The sequence below is a fragment of the Somniosus microcephalus genome, chromosome 6, assembly GCF_052327205.1.
Source record: "Somniosus microcephalus isolate GS21.2 chromosome 6, FLI_Smic_1.0, whole genome shotgun sequence".
Classification (NCBI taxonomy): domain Eukaryota; kingdom Metazoa; phylum Chordata; class Chondrichthyes; order Squaliformes; family Somniosidae; genus Somniosus; species Somniosus microcephalus.
In genome coordinates this window covers 203,915,167-203,935,621 of record NC_140992.1, presented here as the reverse complement: position 1 = coordinate 203,935,621, position 20,455 = coordinate 203,915,167, and the positions used below count along the sequence as shown (strand labels likewise).

The window sequence follows — 20,455 nt, the reverse complement described above, 5'->3', positions numbered from 1 at the left end:
TAATTAAATAAGGTTTTGGAAGAAAGCATCACAGCATTACAATTTAAAAGAATAGGGTTCTACTTCAACACAGAAAATCTTACTCTTGTTAAATCAGTATCAATAATCATAGAATAGTATTTTAAAACTGTATGACACCACAATTTGATAAAAATCATTAGGATATACACAAACTAACATTTCAAAACTCAAGATGTTAGGAAGTGGCTCTTTTGTCAGAGATTAGTGGACCTGTGGAACAGCGTCATGCCTCATGCAGCAAATGCTGATCGCTGTATTCCTTCAAGCGAGGACTAAACCTGCTTCTGGCTGGGGCGATCACCTTGTACAAAAGATAGGTACTGTAGACGAGTGGTTTCCAGATTAGTTTTGATCGCCTGGGGGAAGGGGGGGGGGGGGGGGGGTCAGATAAGTATTTTCCAGATTTCCCCCCTATGTTTTTATCTGTTTTTCAGCCTCTCCCAAGAGGTTACATGGCTGCAGGTGGGGAGTGTATAATATGATGCACAAGGCATTGCGGTTGTGTGGACCAGGCTGGATAGACCAGTGGGTCTTTTCCTGTCAGTCATTGTTCCCAAGTTGCAGCAGGTTTCAAACGGCTCCACTGAATACTCTGGGTTTAAAATTCCAAATTTTCTTTTCCCCCCAAGATGTTACTATCAGAATTCAGTTCAGAGCAGCAAGATTTTTTTTTATGTACAAGAAAAAAGTTGGAGAGGGAGTGGGGAGAGAGACACCATTGGAGCCAGTATTTTATGAAATGCAATTATGGTCATCACGGGGTAATTTTTTGAAATTGGTAGATAAAGTCTTTAGATTCGTAGTTACCACTCATACCCCAGCAGTAAGGAATGATAACTTTGCACCATGCAGTTTTACTTATTAAAGTTGCCAGTATATTTCTCATTAATCTTCATGGGCTGCAATGTCACTAAAATTACAAGTATTCTATTTGAATATTGTCAAACAATTTAGTTTCTCATGACAATCAAGCAAAAATCTCAAACTTACACAAATTATCCAGGCTCCACTGTGCAGAGAAGCCAACCTGTCGTTTCAGGTAATCTGTATGATTTACCCACGACTCCAGCATAAGTAGTTGATCACTAATACACGACTCAGAGACAGTTAATTTATTTTCACCTGCAATTAAAAGTTGAATTGTTTCAACAAATATCTACTGCCGAAAAACAATTCATTCTAGTAATAAAAGACACATGCTTTGCCCACTTGAACAATTGCATTTGATAATGCTTGTACAGGAAACTTTGGTTTATCCGGAGGTTATATGTCCGGAATACTCGATCTAACGGCAAAAATCAGGAGCCGTATTCTATAAGTTTTTTTTAGTTCTCGTTGCTTTTTTTCCCCCCAGTCAGGCACTGCAAGGTCTGTAGCTATAGCAACAGCTTCAGCTAGAGACGCTTGCAGCTGCAGCCGACTGTTCTGAAGCTGTTGCTAAGCAACAGGGTTTGTTGATTCACATGGAGCTTTTCAGTTCCGTATGTTTCAACATTATGCTGGTACGTCCGGCACTTTGGATGGTACGGCACCAGCTCAGTCCCGTCAGTGCCGGATATCAGAAAGTTTCCTGTAGTTATATAAGATCAGCTCTGAATTATACCAAAACTAAGTAAACAGAATTGCAGTTTTCCAACTTAAAAAAAAAAATGAACATAAATCACACATTTTACATGACAATTATAATAGTTTAAATATTTAATATTTGTATCAGCGTGCAATTGAACACAAAAGACTTGAAGTAGCCTTCCTTACATTTGGTGCCACCAATGCTTAAGGCTCAGAAGTTATGCTAAACTTATATAGAACCTTGGTTAGATCACACTTAGAGTACTGTGTACAGTTCTGGTGCAAAAAAAAGTATAGAAAAGCACTGGAGAAAATACAAAAAATGATAACAAAACTGAGAGGGTACATCTATCAAGAAAGACTGAAAAGGCTGGGACTGAGAGGTGACCCGATAGAGGTCTTTAAAATTATGAAGGGGATCTATGAAGGGTAGACGTAGAGAAGATGTTTCCACTTGTGGGAGAATCCAAAGCTAGGGGCCATAAATATATGTAAGATAGTCACTAATAAATAATCCAGGAGAAACATCTTTACTCAAAGTAGTACGAATGCCGAAATCGCTGCCAAATGGAGTGTTCAGGCAAATAGCATTGGAGGCATTTTAGTGGAAGCTAGATAAGTACAAGGGAGAAAGGAATAGAAGGATATAGTGACAGGGGGAGATGAAGTAGGGTGGGAGGAGGCTCATGTGGAGCATAAACACCATCATAGACCTTTTGGGCTGAATGTCCTGTTTCTGTGCTGTAAATTCTATGTAATAACCATCTCATCCAGACTTGTAATTTTCATACTGCTACACTGGTGGAGATCCATCTTTTGGATGCGATGAAATGTTTAACAGCCATTGAAATAGTCAGTCCTATGGCTTAAGATCCCACGGTACTTTAAGTGCAAAGTACAGGAAACTTTCGTTTAAACGGAGGTTAAATCTCCGGAATGCTCTATCCACCGGTAAAATTCAGGAGTCGGTTCAGATAACTTTTTTTTACTTTTCGTTGCTTTTTTTCCTCAATTCGTGACTCTGCAAGCATCTAGCTGAAGCTGTTGCTTAGCTACAGAGACGCTTGCAAGCTGCGCCAACTGTTTTGACAGGGTTTGTTGCTTCAGACGGAGCTCTGAGGTCCGTATGTTTTAACATTAGCGCTGGTTTCTCCGGCAGTGTTGATCGACCGGCACCAGCTCGGTCCCGTCAGTGCCGGATACCAGAAAGTTTCCTGTAACCATACAAGAGAATTGTTTGATTGGATTGTTTACACTGAAGGGTGCAAGTGTTGACAGAATGAAAGCAGATGGTTGCCATTGGCTGCACTCCTGTAATGTAAAAGCATGTAGAGAGAGCAAGCTTTTCATCTGTTTCCACTTTAATGGGATACATAGCTGAACTATGAAGAGGAAGCCCCAGAATTTGCTGCTGGTTAACAGGATATGTAATAAACAGGGTGGTATACATAAAAAACAAAAATGCCTGTTTTGTAAAAGCAACTGTTATAAACGTGGGCCATTGATAGGAGTGCAGAGAAAAAGGGGAGAATTTGGCTTCAGGACAATATACAAACTGCAACTTTCTGTTGAAGCCATGAAGAAACCATAAGTAGATACACATCAAAATGGTCCTAAAGAAGGGTCACAACTGAAATATTAAACCATGTTTATCACTCAGGTCTTGACTAAACTACTGCCAGTTTGCAGCATTTTGATTTTTATTTGCTTTCCAGAAATTGCTGTTTTTATCATCAAAGACTTGTAGCTAGAAGTTACGGTCATCAACTCTGGTTGGATGTATTCCTGAAGATTTGATCACACAGCATTTGATCATGGTTTGCAAATGTTATTGCATTTAGCTTAGTTGAGTATCTCAGTACTCTAACATTCCTAAGATAAGGCAAGATAATTATGCCATAGTACACAAGAAAGTAGATGCACAATTTGGACAGAAATGTTTTGGAATCATATTGGAACCCTGGTATGAATCATTGCTTTTTGGATAGAAGGGTTAAGAGAAAATTAGGAATAGGAGGGAAATAATCAGAGGGGCAGCATGGATGATCTAGATTATTGGTGCTCTAATGTGCTGCATCACACAATGATGGGAGGCTAATTTGCAACCGTCATTCCCCACACAAGAGTTCTCAAATCTCAACTTTGCTATTGGGTGCTGATAGCTGGCAAGTGGAGGCCTGGTACTTTAAGGTGAGTGGGAATTTCATGAAGCTTCATCCTGACCCACTCATCTACACCCCAGCAACCAGCTATGGGTAGGCAATGGTAAGCCTCAGTGTATCCTGCATGCTTCAAACAAAAAATATTTACACCAAAAATATTACTCCCCACAGATTAGGTTTAGGCTCAATTCATACTCTAGTGTTACAGTTCCTGCAGTAGTTTATGGCAAGTATATAGTTGTGGAAATTCTTTAATTACCATAAATTAATCACATGCACTGCATGAAATAAACTAATTATGGTGTTGATGACTACATTTCCAATAAGCCTACCTGACTTTACTGCAGACTGAACAAAGTTAGCTGGTCCTGTTCCATGCCACAACTTCGCCAGAAGTGCGAGTCCACGGGGCGGAACCAGCTATGATGGAATTCCAGGGCGCTCTGGGGTGCAGGGAATGGCCGAGACAGCCAGACTGGATCCTCGAGTACCGCCAGGTATGATAATGGGATAATCGGGAGGGTTGGCAACCCTACTAAACTCAGTTACTTAATAAGGATTCTGACAAAGCAGCCATGAAACATTTCATTTATAAACTAAATTTCTATTTTGATCACTGAATGGTAGTGAGTTAATAAAACACAGGACGGCAAACAATTTAACAGTAAATTTACATTTTTTTTTACAAAAAATGAATCCTACCAATTTATCAATGAAAGGTTACATTTATATAATAAACAAAAACTTACTTGTTTGTGCAAACTTCTCCAGGGCAATAAGGGAGAAAAGCATGACCGTGGGGTGAGACTGTGCACTCTGTAATATCAAGAGTCAAACACCAAGTATAAATTTACACAAGTTTAATTATTATACCACACATTAGTTTGAAAGCGTCATTTTAAAATAAAAGGCATGCAAAGAAACAACAATTTGGACTTTGGATTGTGCAGCACACTATTTTCTTGACAAAGGATGTGCAAGGAGCCAATACATTTAAATGGCTTGAACTGTGTATAGTCTTGAGCATAAAGTGACACTGGTTCGAAGACAGTGCCACGTTTGCCCATGTAACATTGACTACACTTCAAAAGTAATGCATTGCCTGCGAAGCACTTTGGAGTGTCGCGAGAATGAGAAAGGCACTATATAAATGCAAATTCTTTAACATGCTTGGATTAAATAAGAGGGGTTTTGCTAATTAACTCAATTATTACAATATTCTTGCATCTATGTAGACTTAAAAATAGAATCATGCTCTACTGGTTTGTACTCAAGTACATATTATTCTTAAAGATATTAGAAAAAGAGCAAGTGAAAGAAACTGACTGCCCATGAAAATTCACCATCTTGCAATAGATTATAGCCTTACACAAGGCATTAACCAGAAGTGAGTTAATCACATCTCCACTTCAAATTATAAAATTACTCAAGCTTTGCTCTTCAGAGTTCAGATCAACTATAGCTTCTGATTGAATCATGGCCTTTTTATGTTTACTTAAGGATCTTGGTTATCATCATGTCAATAACAGCATGTCAACAAATCTGCTGGAATGATATTCAGAGGCATAACAAGTCAACAGGAAGCAGTATGTGGTAGAGGAACAAGATATGTATTAAACTTAAAAAAAAATTTTTTACCATACATCTTGCAACACTAATCACTTCTACCAGCAGTTTACAGCAAATTAGTTTTGAAAAGCATTATCAAAGATATGTGATAAATAAAAAGTATTTACATGCATACTTCAAAAGAGACACACTCCACACTAAGGCAACAATGATACTGAAGGCCCTCCTGCTCCAAGAATTGAGGAAAAAAAAGTTCCAATGATTGCCTAAACATCAAGCAAGAGGCTGTACAGTTACATTTGTATATTTATTATTGCTGTTTGGCTGTGTTAACTTGTTATTTTTATCAATATTCAAACAAATGCAAATTCTAGTTACTTGTCCACTAATGATTTATTTAGCACTTGGTAACTACTGGCTTTGTTGTTACAAGTTATGATCAAATATAAGGGCAGGGGAGCAGGACAAGCTGAAGTGCTCTTGCAGAGAGCCAACATGGGCTCGACAGGCCGAATGGCCTCCTTCTCTGCTGTAACCATTCTATGATAACCCTAAGACAGGAACTAGGGCATTACTCAATCCAATGAATTAAAGATCATGCAAAAGTGCAATTAGTCGGTTACTAAAGTACAAGGTAGGAGAGCAATTTTAAAAGGATCACGTACAACTCCACTTGGGAAATCCAAGCGGAACCACCACCTTACTGAAAAGAATCAGGAAGCACTGTTGTACAAAAGCTGTGATTCAGCCCTGAATCCTGCTTAAACCTGAATACAACAGTTGACACATTGGTACCTCTGTATGCAGTCCACATCAAGGCAGAATGTAGTACAGTAAATCATTGACAATAGCTTGCAGCTGAAAAGTTTCTGAACATTCTGTAGGAAAGTTCAGTAACACTGCACCACTGAATTTGCTTCAATAAAAACCAAACCTGCTGTGCTGAAATTAAATGCAAGATAAATGGACACAGTCAAACAGTCCATTGGGAGGAGTTATCAATGTTTAAACTCAATTCTTGACAGCACACCTTTCCATCAGGTAGCTACCAGTATTGCAATAGAAATGCTTTTGATCACTCTGAATAATAGACCAATGACTAATTGGTAGGTAATTTTTAAAAAACAGCACCGTGCACATAAATGAGACAAAGCTATTCCCCTCCCGACTAAAACTAATAAAACAAAAGCAGTTCAATGGTAGCATTTTCTTATTTCCACCATTTGCAGTACGAGTGATAAATAAAGTGATGACTAAATTTAGTACTTGCATGTAAACTCAAACATTAGTTCTGCAAATCACACCGGACAAGTGTTTTTGCATACCAGGGTTTTTTTTTTGCTCCTCAGCATGGTTAAGCCTCCCATCCTGCCACTCGGTAACATGCTCCAGCATACTACACTACCATCACATTGCAAGGACCATAAAAAAAGGGCATATTTTCCCCTTCCAAGTTTTGGAATTACTTTGAAGTCAACAGCTTCCAAGCAAATTGTCACAAACTGTAACAAAATGGCTGATTTATTATTGTCGATACTAAAGGCAAAGTAGAATCAGAGTCACTTAACTAATCAGCAATATAATTTAACAGCACAGGCAGCTAAACTAAACACTAGAGCACTGTGCTCAGTTCTGGTCTCCATATGAGAAGGGATATAGTGGCTCTGGTGACGATGCAAAAAAGATTTACAAGGACGATACCAGAATGGAGAGGTTATAACGATTAGGAAACAATGAACAAGCTGGGGCTCTTTTCTCTTTAAAAAAAAAAGGCTGAGGTGAACTGATAGAGGTCTTTACATCGACCCTATCAAACCCCGTCATAATTTTAGAGATGTTTTTACTTCTGTGGGAGACCAAAACTAGGGGCCTCAAACAATGTTCCCCCTAATCTTTTATAGGATATTTTCCCCACATCTTTTAAAGGATATGTTGATAGGGTGCGATGAAGTAAGGTGGGAGGAGGCTCGTGTGGAGCATAAATACCAGCATGAACCTGTTAGTATTTACAGCCTGGAGCAGGCTATTCGGCCTATGGCCTAGAAATTCAATAGTACCAAAAGACGGGCAGGGGCACCATGGGTCGAGATTTGCTCGCGCCCATTTAGAAAGCACAGGCAGCATGTTAATTTGATGCTGCTTGCTGATTTGAATGATTTTAGCGCATATTCCAGCGACGAACGCGCTACTTCAGGCTTTGCGCTCAACAGGAGGGCCAATGTCACATCGCTGGAGCGATGCTACATTTTCTTAAAGCTGTCATTTTGTAAAGCAATCTCAAGCCCTTGAAAGGTGAACTGTCTTCTGAAATCATTCCAAACTAGGTAGTCTTCAGCTCTTCAAGCTGAGCTGCCTTCTGCACTTAAAAAAAAAAAAAAAATGGTAAAAGTGCATCAGCAGCAACACAGATGGCTCAACAGGTCAGGGAAAGGGCACCTAGGGTCTTGCATGCAGCACTCCAGCTTTGTGCCAGGGGTCAACACTGGAAGAGAGGTCTGCTACCTACAGGGGGCCAGGAGGCCCTCCATAAAGAAGGATGTAGGACCAGATCGCCGAGGCCATCACTGCCAGCAGTGTTGACCCGAGGACCTGGCTCCAGGGCCCAAAGAAGTTTCATGACCTCAGACAAGTAGTCAAGGTCAGTGACTGCATCTTCAAAAGCCATCTCCTACCAACTACACCACTAATCTCACACTGCTCAATGCATGACCTCCACCCATCACTCCCCTACCAACAATCTCTACCAAGCACACCTCTCATTCCTAGCTTCATCTCTAGAGGAATGGTGCAAGGGGGAGGGATTCAAATTCCTGGGACATTGGAACCGGTTCTGGGGGAGGTGGGACCAGTACAAACTGGACGGTTTGCACCTGAGCGGGACCAGGACTGATGTCCTAGGGGGTGTGTTTGCTAGTGCTGTTGGGAAGAGTTTAAACTAAAATGGCAGGGGGTTGGGAACCTGTGCAGGGAGACAGAGGAAAGGGAAGCAAGGATAGAAACAAAAGACAGGAAGGAGAAAAGCAAAAGTGGAAGGCAGAGAAATCAAGGCTGTAAATCAAACAGGGCTACAGTAAATAATAATTCTAAAAGGACTAAGTGTTAAAAAAACAAGCCTGAAGACTGTGTCTTAATGCGAGGAGCATTCGTAACACAGGAAACTTTGTGCTATCCGACACCGACCTGTTGCCTTCCCATCAAAACTGCTGGACAAACCAGCGCTAATGTTGAAACATACGGAGATTTTGAGCTCCGTATCCGGCAACAAACCCTGTTGCTTAGCAACAGCTTCTAAACAGTTGGCTGTACCTTGCAAGCATCTCTGTAGCTTAGCAACAGCTTCAGCGGGACCTTGCAGAGCTTGACTGGTGAAAAAAAAGCAACGAAAAGAAAAAAAACTTAACGAAACGGCTCCTGATTTTTGCCGGTGGCTCGAGCATTCCGGACAGTTAACCTCCAGATAAACCAAAGTTTCCTGTAAGGTGGATGAATTAGCTGCGCAAAGAGATGTAAACGGATATGATGTAATTGGGATTATGCAAACATGGCTCCAAGGTGACCAAGGTTGGGAATTCAACATCCAGGGGTATTCAATATACAGGAAGGACAGGCAAAAAGGAAAAGGCGGTGGGGTAGCATTGCTGGTTAAAGAGGAGATTAACACAATAGTAAGGAAGGATATTAGCTCTGATGATGTGGAATCTGTATGGGTAGAGTTGAGAAATACCATGGGGCAGAAAACGTTAGTGGGAGTTATATACAGACCCCCCAACAGTAATGCTGAGGTTGGGGATGGCATTAAACGGGAAATTAGAGACACATGCAATAAGGGCACAGCAGTTATCATGGGTGACTTTAATCTACATATAGATTGGGCTAACCAAATTAGTAACAATACTGTGGAGGAGGAATTCCTAGAATGTATACAGGATGGAAACCTGGACCAATATGTCAAGGAACCAACTAGAGATCAGGCCATCTTAGACTGGGTATTATGTAATGAGAAAGGATTAATTAGCAATCTTGTTGTGCAAGGCCCCTTGGGGAGGAGCGATCATAATATGATCGAATTCTTCATGAAGATGGAGAATGAAGTAGTTGACTAGGGTCCTGAATTTAAATAAAGGAAACTACAATGGTATGAGGCACGAGTTGGCTAGGATGGATTGGGGAACGTTTACTTAAAGGGTTGACGGTGGATAGGCAATGGCAAACATTTAAAGATCGCATGGATGAACTACAGAATTTGTTCATCCCTGTTTGGCATAAAAATAAAACAAAAAAGGTGACTCAACCGTAGCTAACAAGGGAAATTAGGGGTTGCATAAGATCCAAGCAGAGGACATATAATTTGGCCAGAAAAAGCAGCAAACCTGAGGATTACGAGCAGTTTAGGATTTAGTAAAGGAGGACAAAGGGATTAATTAAGAGGGGGGAAATAGAGTATGAGAGTAAGCTTACAGGGAACATAAAAACTGACTGTAAAAGCTTCTATAGATATGTGAAGAGAAAAAGATTGGTGAAGTCAAGCTATGTCCCTTGCAGTCAGAATCAGGGGAATTTATAATGGGGAACAAAGAAATGGCAGACCAATTAAATACATACTTTGGTTGTCTCTTCACAAAGGAGGACACAAATAACCTCCCAGGGATGTCGGGGAACATAGGGTCCAATGAGAGGGAGAAATTAAATGAAATCAGTATTTGTAGGGAAATGGTGTTAGGGAAAACAACGGGATTGAAGGCCGATAAATCCCCAGGGCCTGATAATCTACATCCTAGGGTACTTAAGGAAGTGGCCCTAGAAATAGTAGATGCATTGCTGGTCATCTTCCAAAATTCTATAGACTGGAACAGTTTCCCATGGATTGGAGGATAGCTAATGTAACCCCACTATTTAAAAAAGGTGGTAGAGAGAAAACAGGGAATTATAGACCGGTAAGCCTGACATCGGTAGTGGGGAAAATGCTAGAGTCCATTATAAAAGATGTAACAGCAGAGCACTTGGGAAAACAGTGACAGGATCGGACAAAGTCAACATGGATTTACAAAAGGTAAATCGTGCTTGACTAATCTACTGGAATTTTTTGAGGATGTAACTGGTAGAATAGATAAGGGCAAACCAGTGGATGTGGTGTATTTGGACTTTCAGAAGGCTTTCGATAAGGTCCCGCATAAGAGATTAGCATGCAAAGTTAAAGCCAATGGGATTGGGGGTAAGGTACTGACTTAGATAGAGAACTGGTTGGTAGACAGGATGCACAGAGTTAGAATAAACGGGTCTTTATCCGAGTGGCAGGCAGTGACTAGTGGGGTACTGCAGGGATCGGTGATTATATATATATAAATAATATATTTAAAAAAATTAATTAAAAACATTTATTTTTATTTATTGCGATTTAGACGGGGGAACCAGATGTAATATCTCCAAGTTTGCAGATGACACAAAGCTGGGTGGACGTGTGCGCTGTGAGGAGGATGCAGAGAAACTCCAGTATGATTTGGACAGGTTGGGTGATTATACTGCATCTGCCATGCATCTGCCCAATGTGGATAAATGCGAGGTTATCCACTTCGGTGGCAAAAACAGGAAGATAGATTATTATCTGAATCGCAATAGACTGGGAAAAGGGGAAGTGCAACGAGACCTGGGTGTCCTTGTGCACCAGTCGCTGAAGGTAAGCATGCAGGTGCAGCAGGCGGTTAAGAAGGCAAATGATATGTTGGCCTCCATAGCGAGAGGATTCGAGTACAGGAGCAAGGATGTCTTGCTGCAGTTGTACAGGGCCTTGGTGAGAACACACCTTGAATACTGTGTGCAGTTTTGGTCGCCTTATCTGAGGAAGGATGTTTTTGCCATGGAGGGAGTGCAGCGGAGATTCGCCAGACTGATACCTGGGATGGCAGGAATGACGTATGGAGAGAGATTGGGTCGATTAGGCTTATATTCGCTAGAGTTCAGAAGAATGAGGGGATCTCATTGAAACATAAAATTCTAACAGGACTAGATGCAGGAAGGATGTTCCAGATGGTGGGGGAGTCCAGAACCAGGGGTCACAGTCTATGGATAAGGGGGTAAGCCATTTAGGACTGAGATGAGGAGGAATTTCTTCACCCAGAGAGTGGTGAACCTGTGGAATTCTCTGCCACACAGGGCAGTTGAGGCCAATTCATTAAATATATTCAAGGAGTTAGATATATTTCTTAAGGCTAAAGGGATCAAGGGATATGGGGAGAAAGCAGGGACAGGGTACTGAATTTGGATGATCAGCCATGATCTCATTAAATGGCAGAACAGGCTCGAGGGGCCGAATGGTCTACTCCTGCTCCTAACTTCTATGTTTCTATCTTGGAGGAGACGGTACTGGCCATTCTTGGCAGGGGCATGACTGAGCCCTTGGCCAGCAGCGAGGCTGGAAGAATACAAGATGCTGGTATCCTATGTTATCCTCCTTCTTATATCCCACTTACCCCTCATCCCACAATCTCCTCTAATGTACAATCTGCACATGGTGTAAGCATGCACCTCTTGCTTTCCCGCCCTCCCCTCGCCACAACACTACCCTTGTGCCTTGCTAATTTCAGACACCCAAGAAATCCAGCCTGCCCAGCCCGTGGTTGACCAAGAAGAGGGAGAAGAGTGAAGAAAAAGAGTCACTGGATTTGACATTCCCAGCCACCAGCTCCTCCATCGTCCTGCAAGGCCATCTGCAGTGTCACCCCACTGAAAGTCAGCAGCCTTCCACTAGCCATGCTGCAGCCACTGGGGTAGCACTGTGTGACATCACTAGGATAGGCAAAGGCACACACAAGACAGTCAACTAAGGGAATGCACAAGGTGATTTCTTGACATCATATTGGATGCATATATGGATAAAGTTGGATTTGAAAGTTTGCATTGTACCCAGAGGACACGTGATGGTCAGTAACAGAGGGAAGGTAAGGTGTGGGACAAATGTTGAAAGGAGAATGGAGTTGTGGTCACTGGTACTGCAGGTGGATGATTCCATCCTGGATAGCCCAGCCAGAAAGGGGCTGTCTGGGTTGCCTCCTTCCTTCCACTTCCTACTCTTCCATTTCCTTGCAACTGGAGCCCCAAGGACTGTGAGCAAATGGTCTTCTCAGAGGCTTTCCTTTAACATCCAAAGCCTTGCAAATGTCCAGCAGCACTCCCTACACACCAACAATTTTTTAAAAATGTATTGCACCAAGCCACTACTCCAATAAAATGTAAAAAAACTCCAAAAGCTAAAATCGAAACTTATCTGAAAGAGGTGCGTCACTAAGAAGCGCTGACAGATTCCCTGTACAACTGCTGCACACACCTTCTTCCGTGCGTGGCTAGAAGGCGGCGGTATGGAGTGTGGCGACGTCCAAAATTGCAGTCGTGTGTCAATTCAGGCGTTGCACGCCAATTGACGTCATGATCTGAACATTTACATTAGAGAGGCAAGCACAGGCAATGGCAGCATTGCCGACCTCTCCAAAATGGCGGCTGTGTCCTGCACTGAAAGCGGGTGCAAGTGGGGCGGCCGCCGCCATTTTTTCAACAAAACCTGCCTCAACTGCCAGTGCTACAGCATCAAATTTCACAGCCTATGTATGTAACATGTGTTTACTTAATAATTAGACTTTGTGACTGTAAAGAAACATGGCTCCTTTCTAGCAAGTAAATAATAGATTGTACATTACACGTAGAACACTTCTGTCCTTATAAAACAGAGCATCATCTGACATGCTGTGAATAACACTATTGTGTGCCTGTTAATATAGTACAAGCTATCTTGCATCTTATTCCACTGGAAAGTGGGTATAAAACTTGAGGATTCAGTGATCATTTTCCAATAGAACAAAAGAATTCTAAATACTTGGCAGCACAAAACTGCAGCAAGTACTCCATCACATTTGGTGTTACTATGGAAACCACTGCTGTGTTGTGGAAAATGAGAGTTTTTGCAAATGCAGTATGTTGCCGTAGCAACGAACTTCACAGATGGTTCAAAAAAAATTCTGAAATTAAGAGAATTTTCAGTGCAGAAAAAGTGATCCAAATAAGTTCGGAATGATGATGGAAGAACCGGTGCTAAAACCTTGTGCTACTGTTTGAGATGTAAAAGGCCTATGAAGTAAATGATTAGTTAGCATTTCTGCATGGCGCTGACAGCCGCCTTTGGTCAGGGTACACAGTGCTTTTCAGGAGAATGAGAGAGAGTAAATCAACAGCAATGTAATCTGGACAAGGCAATACTGTGCGATAGACTGGATTTGAAGATTGCAGTTTGAGGTTGTAACTAGCAGAACAGATAAGGGGGGAAACTAGTGGATTGGGTATATTTGGATTTTCAGAAGGCATTCGATAAGGTGCCACACGAGGTTATTAAACAAAATTAGGGCTCATGGGGTTGGGGGTAATATACTAGCATGGATTGAGGATTGGTTAATGGACAGAAAACAGAGTAGGAATAAACGGTTCATTTTCGGCTCGGCAGGCTGTAAGTAGTGGGGTACTGCAAGGATCAGTGCTTGGGCCTCAGCTATTCACAATCTACAACAATGATTTGGATAAATAAATCCAAGTTTGCTGATGATATAAAGCTGGGTGGGAATGTAAGTTGTGAGGAGGATGCAAAGAGGCTTCAAGGGGATAGACAAGCTAATTGAGTGAGCAAGAACATGGCAAATGGAATATAATATGGAGAAATGTGAAGTTATCCACTTTGGTAGGAAAAATAGAAAAGCAGAGTATTTTTTTTTTTTTTTTTTTTATAAATGGTGAGAGATTGGGAAATGTTGGTGTTCAGAGGGACCTGGGTGTCCTTGTACATGAATCACAAAGTTAACATGCAGGTACAGCAGGCAATTAGGAAAGCAAATGGTATGTTGGCCTTTATTATAAGAGGATTGGAGTATAAGAGTAAAGACGTCTTACTGCAATTATATAGGGCCCTGGTGAGACTACACTTGGAGTATTATGTACAATTTTGGTCTCCTTACCCAAGGAAGGGTATACTTGCCTTAGAGGGAGTGCAACGAAGGTTCACCAGACTGATTCCTGGGCTGGGGGGGGGGGGGGGGGGGGATTGTTCCATGAGGACAGATTGAGTAGACTAGGCCTATATTCTCTAGAGTTTAGAAGAATGAGAGGTGATCTAATTGAAAACATACAAAATTCTTATAGGGTAGATGCAGGGAGGATGTTTCCCCTGGCTGGGGAGTCTAGAACCAGGTCACAGTCTCAGAATAAGTGGTTGGCCATTTAGGACCGAGATGAGGAGAAATTTCTTCACTCAGAGGGTGGTGAATCTTTGGAATTCTCTACCCGAGGGCTGTGGAGGCTCAGTCGTTGAGTATATTCGAGACAGAAATCTACAGATTTTTGGATATTAAGGGAATCAAGGGATATGGGGTTAGTGCAGGAAAGTGGATTGAGGTAGAAGATCAGCCATGATCTTATTGAATAGCGGAGCAGGCTCGAGGGGCCAAATGGCCTACTCTTGCTCCTATTTATATGTTCATATACGCGAGTGAATATAAACCAGGAGAATGATTCGGGTCTTAGCTGGGTGAAGATTATATGGAAGAGAAAGACATGGGCAGATAGTTGCAGAGCTGGTAAAATGGAAAATGATACTAACTGTTGATTTTTGGTTACAATAATAAATATTTTTTTTTGGAGAATTCTGCATATAGAGTGGAAGGGTATGTTCAGGAGCTTTACAACTCACATATGAACTTTGTTGTTTTTCCTTACTTTTTTTGATAACTACCCTATTTTTCCCCTTGAATCTTGCAATAAGAGTGAGTGGGAAGAGAAGGAATGATTTTAGATTATAGTGCTGTCCTGAGAATCTCCTTTTCAGCTCAAACTTGGTTCACTTAATTTTTTAAACAAAACTTCAGAAATGACTTCCTCTGCTCAAAATGGGTAAGAAAATTGGGGAAAATAAGGATGACTGACAGCAGTATTAGTGTTTAAATAATTAAGAACGAGTCAATCTCCTGTGCAATTGCACACATGGACTTGACGGAGTATAGTCTTCAGGTGAATCGGAGCACAGGATAATTGGATGTGGGTGTGCAGGTGCAATTCAGCACCATCTTGAAGTCTTACATTTTTACATAATACTTCGATTTTAAATATTTATAGTTGCCTGTGTGAGCAAGTCACTAATTTTGGGCTTCTGTAGCAAAGAACCAACACAAGCATGATGTGCTGAATGCACATAGTACATAGTTTTCGGAGCACAGAAACAGGTCATTCAGCCCAAGGGGTCCATGCTGGTGTTTATGTTCCACATGAGCCTCATCCCAAGTTACTTATTGTCACTGTTTCAACCCATCATTCTCTTCCTTTCTCCCTCATGTACTTACAGGAAACTTTCTGGTATCCGGCACGGGCGGGACCGATGTGTTGCCGGTTCATCAACAATTCCGGATAACCGAACGCTATAGTAAAAAATACGGAGCTCAGAGCTCCGTATAAAGCAACAAACCCTGTGCTTCAAAACAATCGGCACAAGTTGCAAGCGTCTCTGTAGCTTAGCAACAGCTTCAGCTACACCTTTGCACAGCAACAAATGGAGTAAAAAAAAAAGTTACCAATTTTGCCGGTGGATAGAGCATTCCGGTTAATCGAAAGTTTCCTGTATCTAGCTTCCCCTTAACTGCATCGATGCTATTCACCTCAACTACTCCATGTGGTAGCAAGTTCCACATTCTAACCCACTCTCTGGGTAAAGGAGTTTCTCCTGAATTCCTTATTGGAATTTTGGTGACTATCTTATATTTATGGCCTCTAGTTTTGGACTCCCACACGAGTGAATACATTTTCTCTACCTATCGAACCCCTTTATAATTTTCAAGACCTCCATCAGAGCACCTTTCAGCCTTCTCTTCTAGAGAGGAAAAAAAAACTCAACCTGTTTAGCATTTCCTGATAGTTATAACCTCTCAGTTCTGGTATCATCCTTGTAAATCTCCAGTGCCACTATATCCTTTTTCTAATGGAGACCAGAACTGAGCACACTACTCTAGTACTTTGTTTAGCTTAGTTCTCCAATCTCATCTCAGCATTCAGATGATTATAAACAGTCCAATGTTTACTCTGATGATTTATGATATCATCTGAACCCTTCTGAGATTACTGACTTGTAATCACATCCAAGTAGCCAAGATTCTCAGTTTAATTTATGAATATCATGGGTTCAACTGCACAAGAAGCTTATGAATGTGTTTGGACTGTAGGTGAACTTAGCTGAAATTTGAGTCAATTGGTCTTCATTATGTAGAAGTTATATTCGATTTCAGAATGACTACTGACTTTTCAAAACTAAGTTGCTATCCAGTTGGTCCCTTAGAGGATGAGACTGGGGAATTAATAATGGGAAACAGGGAAATGGCAGAGACTTTGAACAAATATTTTGCATCAGTCTTCAAGGTAGAAGACACTAAAAGCATCCCAATAATAATTGATAATCAAGGGGCTATAGGGAGGGAAGAACTTAAAACAATCACTATCACTCGAGAAAAAGTACTAGGCAAACTAATGGAACTAAAGGCTGACAAATCCCCATGACCTGATGGCGTGCATCCTAGGGTCTTAAAAGAAGTGGCTGCAGAGATAGTGGATGCATTGGTTGTAATCTACCAAAATTCCCTGGATTCTGGAGAGGTCCAAGCAGATTGGAAAACCACAAATATAACGCCCCTATTCAAGAAAAGAGGAAGACAGAAAGCAGGAAACTACAGGCCAGTTAACCTAACATCTGTCATTGGGAAAATGCTGGAATCCATTATTAAGGAAGTAGTAACAGGACATTTAGAAAATCATAATACAATCAAGCAGAGTCAACATGGTTTTAGGAAAGGGAAATCGTGTTTGACAAATTTATTAGAGTTCTTTCGAGAATGTAACGAGCAGGGTGGATAAAGGGGAACCAGTAGATGTAACGTATTTGGATTTCCAGATGCATTCGATAAGGTGCCACATAAAAGGTTACTGCACAAGAGCTCACAGGGTTGGGGGTAATATATTAGCACGGATAGAGGATTGGCTATCTAACAGAAAAGAGAGTTGGGATAAATGGGTCATTTTCAGGTTGGCAAACTGTAACTAGTGGGGTGCCACAGGGATCAGTGCTGAGGCCTCAGCTTTACAATCTATATTAATGACTTGGATGAAGGGACCAAGTTCACTGTCGCCAAATTTGCTGCTGATACAAAGATAGGTGGGAAAGCAAGTTGTGAGGAGGACAGAGTCTGCAAAGGGTATAGATAGGTTAAGTGAGTGGGTATAAATTTGGCAGATGGAGTATAATGTGGGAAAATGTGAGGTTATCCACTTTGGTAGGAAGAATAAAAAAGCAAATTATTTTTTAAATGGAGAGAAACTACAAAATGCCACGGTACAGAGGGATCTGGGGGTCCTCGTACATGAAACACAAAGTTAGCATATAGGTACAGCAGGTAATTAGGAGGGCAAATGGAATGTTGGCCCTTATTGCAAGGGGAATGGAGTATAAAAGTAGGGAAGTCTTGGTACAACTGTACAGGGCGCTGGTGAGACCACCTCTGGAGTATTGTGTGCAGTTTTGGTCTCCTTATTTAAGGAGGGATATACTTGCATTGGAGGCAGTTCAGAGAAGGTTGATTCCCAAGATGAAGGGGTTGGCTTATGAAGAAAGGTTGAGCAAGTTGGGCCTATACTCATTGGAGTTTAGAAGAATGAGGTGTGATCTTATTGAAACATATAAGATTCTGGGGGGGGCTTGACAGGGTAGATGCAGGGAGGATGTTTCCCTTCGTGGGGGAATCTAGAACTAGGGGGCATAGTTTCGGAATAAGGGGTCGCCCATTTAAAACAGAGATGAGGAGGAATTTCTTCTGAGAGTTGTGAATCTTTGGAATTCTTTACCCCAGAGAGCTGTGGAGGGGGAGTCATTGAATATATTCAAGGTGGAGATAGACAGATATGTGAGCTAAAGGGGAGTCAAGGGTTGTGGGGAGTGGGCAGGAAAGTGGAGTTGAGGCCAAGATCAGATCAGCCATGATCTTATTGAATGGCGGAGCAAGCTCAAGGGGCCAAATGGCCCACTACTGCTCCTATTTCTTACGTTCCAGTTAGTAGTAAAATATTTCTCAGCAACTCCCTCCCCTGCGACTTCCGTCAGGGAGGACAGGAGTACCAATATTGCAGGAACAGCATCAGCTCCAAGTCACACATCACCACTACTTCATCATCGGTGGGTCAAAATCCTAGAATTCCTTACCTAGCACCATTACGGGAGCACCATGACCACAAGGACTGCAGCAGTTCAGGATGGCCCACGACTATTAGGACAAGTAGTGATGGATAATTACTGCCTTGCCTGCAGCGCTCCAACAGAGCTTGAGCACAGAGCTTGGAGACAGAGCTGGGAGATTGCAAATGGAGCGAATCACAAGCAGAGTGGAGGAATTTTGTGAGCACAGGAATTCGGTGGAGAGGAGGAAGGCGGTGGAGACGTCTGACTAAAAGGAGTGGAGCCACAGAACCCAAGGTCTCTACGTTAATAGACACGAGAGCGGACCTGCGGGAGAGCGACCGCAGATAAAAGGTAGTCACAAGAGCCCGGAGGGAGCACGAGTGTCAGGGAGCGAGGTAAGTGACGTCAGCGCAAGGGAAGGAGCTAATTGGTGAGCAGTTGGTGACTTTTTTTTTTAATCTAAAGTTTATTTCTGTTAAGTTACTTAATAGTTTATTAAGTAGAGGCATGGCAGGGCACCTCGATCCCATGGAATGCACATCTTGTGCCATGTGGAATCTCCAGGACGCTTCCCATGTCCTGGACAACCATATGTGGAGGACGTGTCGTCAGCTGGAGGAGCTCAAGCTCTAGATATTTGAGCTTGAGCAGCAGCTGGCGTCACTGCAGTGCATCCATGAGGCCGACAGCTGCGTGGATAGCACGGTTCAGGAGGTAGTCACCCCACAACGTAAGAGTGTTCAGGCAGAGAGGGAATGGGTGACCGTCAGACAGACAAGGAGGACCAGGCAGGTAGTGCAGGAGTCCCCCCGAGGTGCATCTCGCTCTACTGAATACTGGTGAGGGCAATGGTTCCTCTGGAGATTACAGCCAGAGCCAAGTCCATGACACCACGGGTGGCTCAGCTGTAGAGGGTGGGGGGCGCGGAGGGAATGGGGAAGGTGGAAGATCAGGAAAGCAATAGTGATAGGAGATTCGATAGTTAAGAGATTCAATAGTTAGGGAACAGACAGGTGTTTCAGCGGCCGCAGACATGATTCGAGGATGGTATGTTGCCTCCCTGGTGCCGGGGTCAAGGATGTCACGGAGTGGCTGCAGAACATGGAGGTGGGAAGGTGAACAGCCAGAGGTTGTGGTCCATATCAGTATCAACGACATAGGTAGAAAGAGGGTTGAGGTTCTGCAGGCAGACTTTAGGGAGCTAGGAAAGAGATTAAAAAGCAGGACCTCAAAAGTAGTAATCTACGGATTACTCCCGGTGCCACGAGCTAGGTGAGTATAGAAATTGGAGGATAGAGCAGATAAATGCGTGGCTGGAGAGGTGGTGCAGGAGGGAGGGCTTTAGATTCCTGGGACATTGGGACTGGTTCTAGGGGAGGTGGGACCTGTACAGGCTGGACGGGTTGCACCTCAACAGAGGCCAATATCCTCCTGTGGGGGGGGGGGTTTGCTAGTGCTGTTGGGGAGGGTTTAAACTAATTTGGCAGGGGGATGGGCACCAGGGTGTCCATTAGAAAGGAGAAACAAGGTGCACAAAGGATTGGGAGAGACAATAGCAGTAGAGTAAGAAATAGTATGGTATTAGGTGGGGTCAGACTAAGAGAATACAAGAAGGTCTAAGATAGGTTTACAGTGCATCTATGTGAATGCACGAAGTGTGGCAAATAAGGTTGTTTAGCTGCAGGTGCAAATAGCCACATGGGAATATGTTGTCGTGCGATAACGGAGACCTGGCTCAAAAAAGGGCAGGATTTGGTACTAAATATTCCTGGATACAAGGTGTTCAGGAAAGATAGGGAAGAAAAGAAATGAAGTTGAGGTGGCAGTATTGATTGAGAATATTACAGGGCTAGAGAGAGGATATTCTGGAGGGGTCAAGGACAGAATCTATTTG

General features: G+C 42.3%; 1 protein-coding gene across 1 annotated transcript in view; it reads right to left on the bottom strand.

Moving 5' to 3' along the window:
- Positions 1 to 20,455, bottom strand: part of rspry1 (ring finger and SPRY domain containing 1) — a 90,258-nt gene that overhangs the window by 30,075 nt on the left and 39,728 nt on the right. The window contains exons 8-9 of the mRNA XM_085991262.1: positions 4,502 to 4,568; positions 1,012 to 1,143 (exon numbers count right to left, since the gene is read on the bottom strand). Of these exons, the coding sequence (XP_085847388.1) occupies positions 1,012 to 1,143; positions 4,502 to 4,568 (199 nt within the window). The remainder of the gene's footprint in view (positions 1 to 1,011; positions 1,144 to 4,501; positions 4,569 to 20,455) is intronic.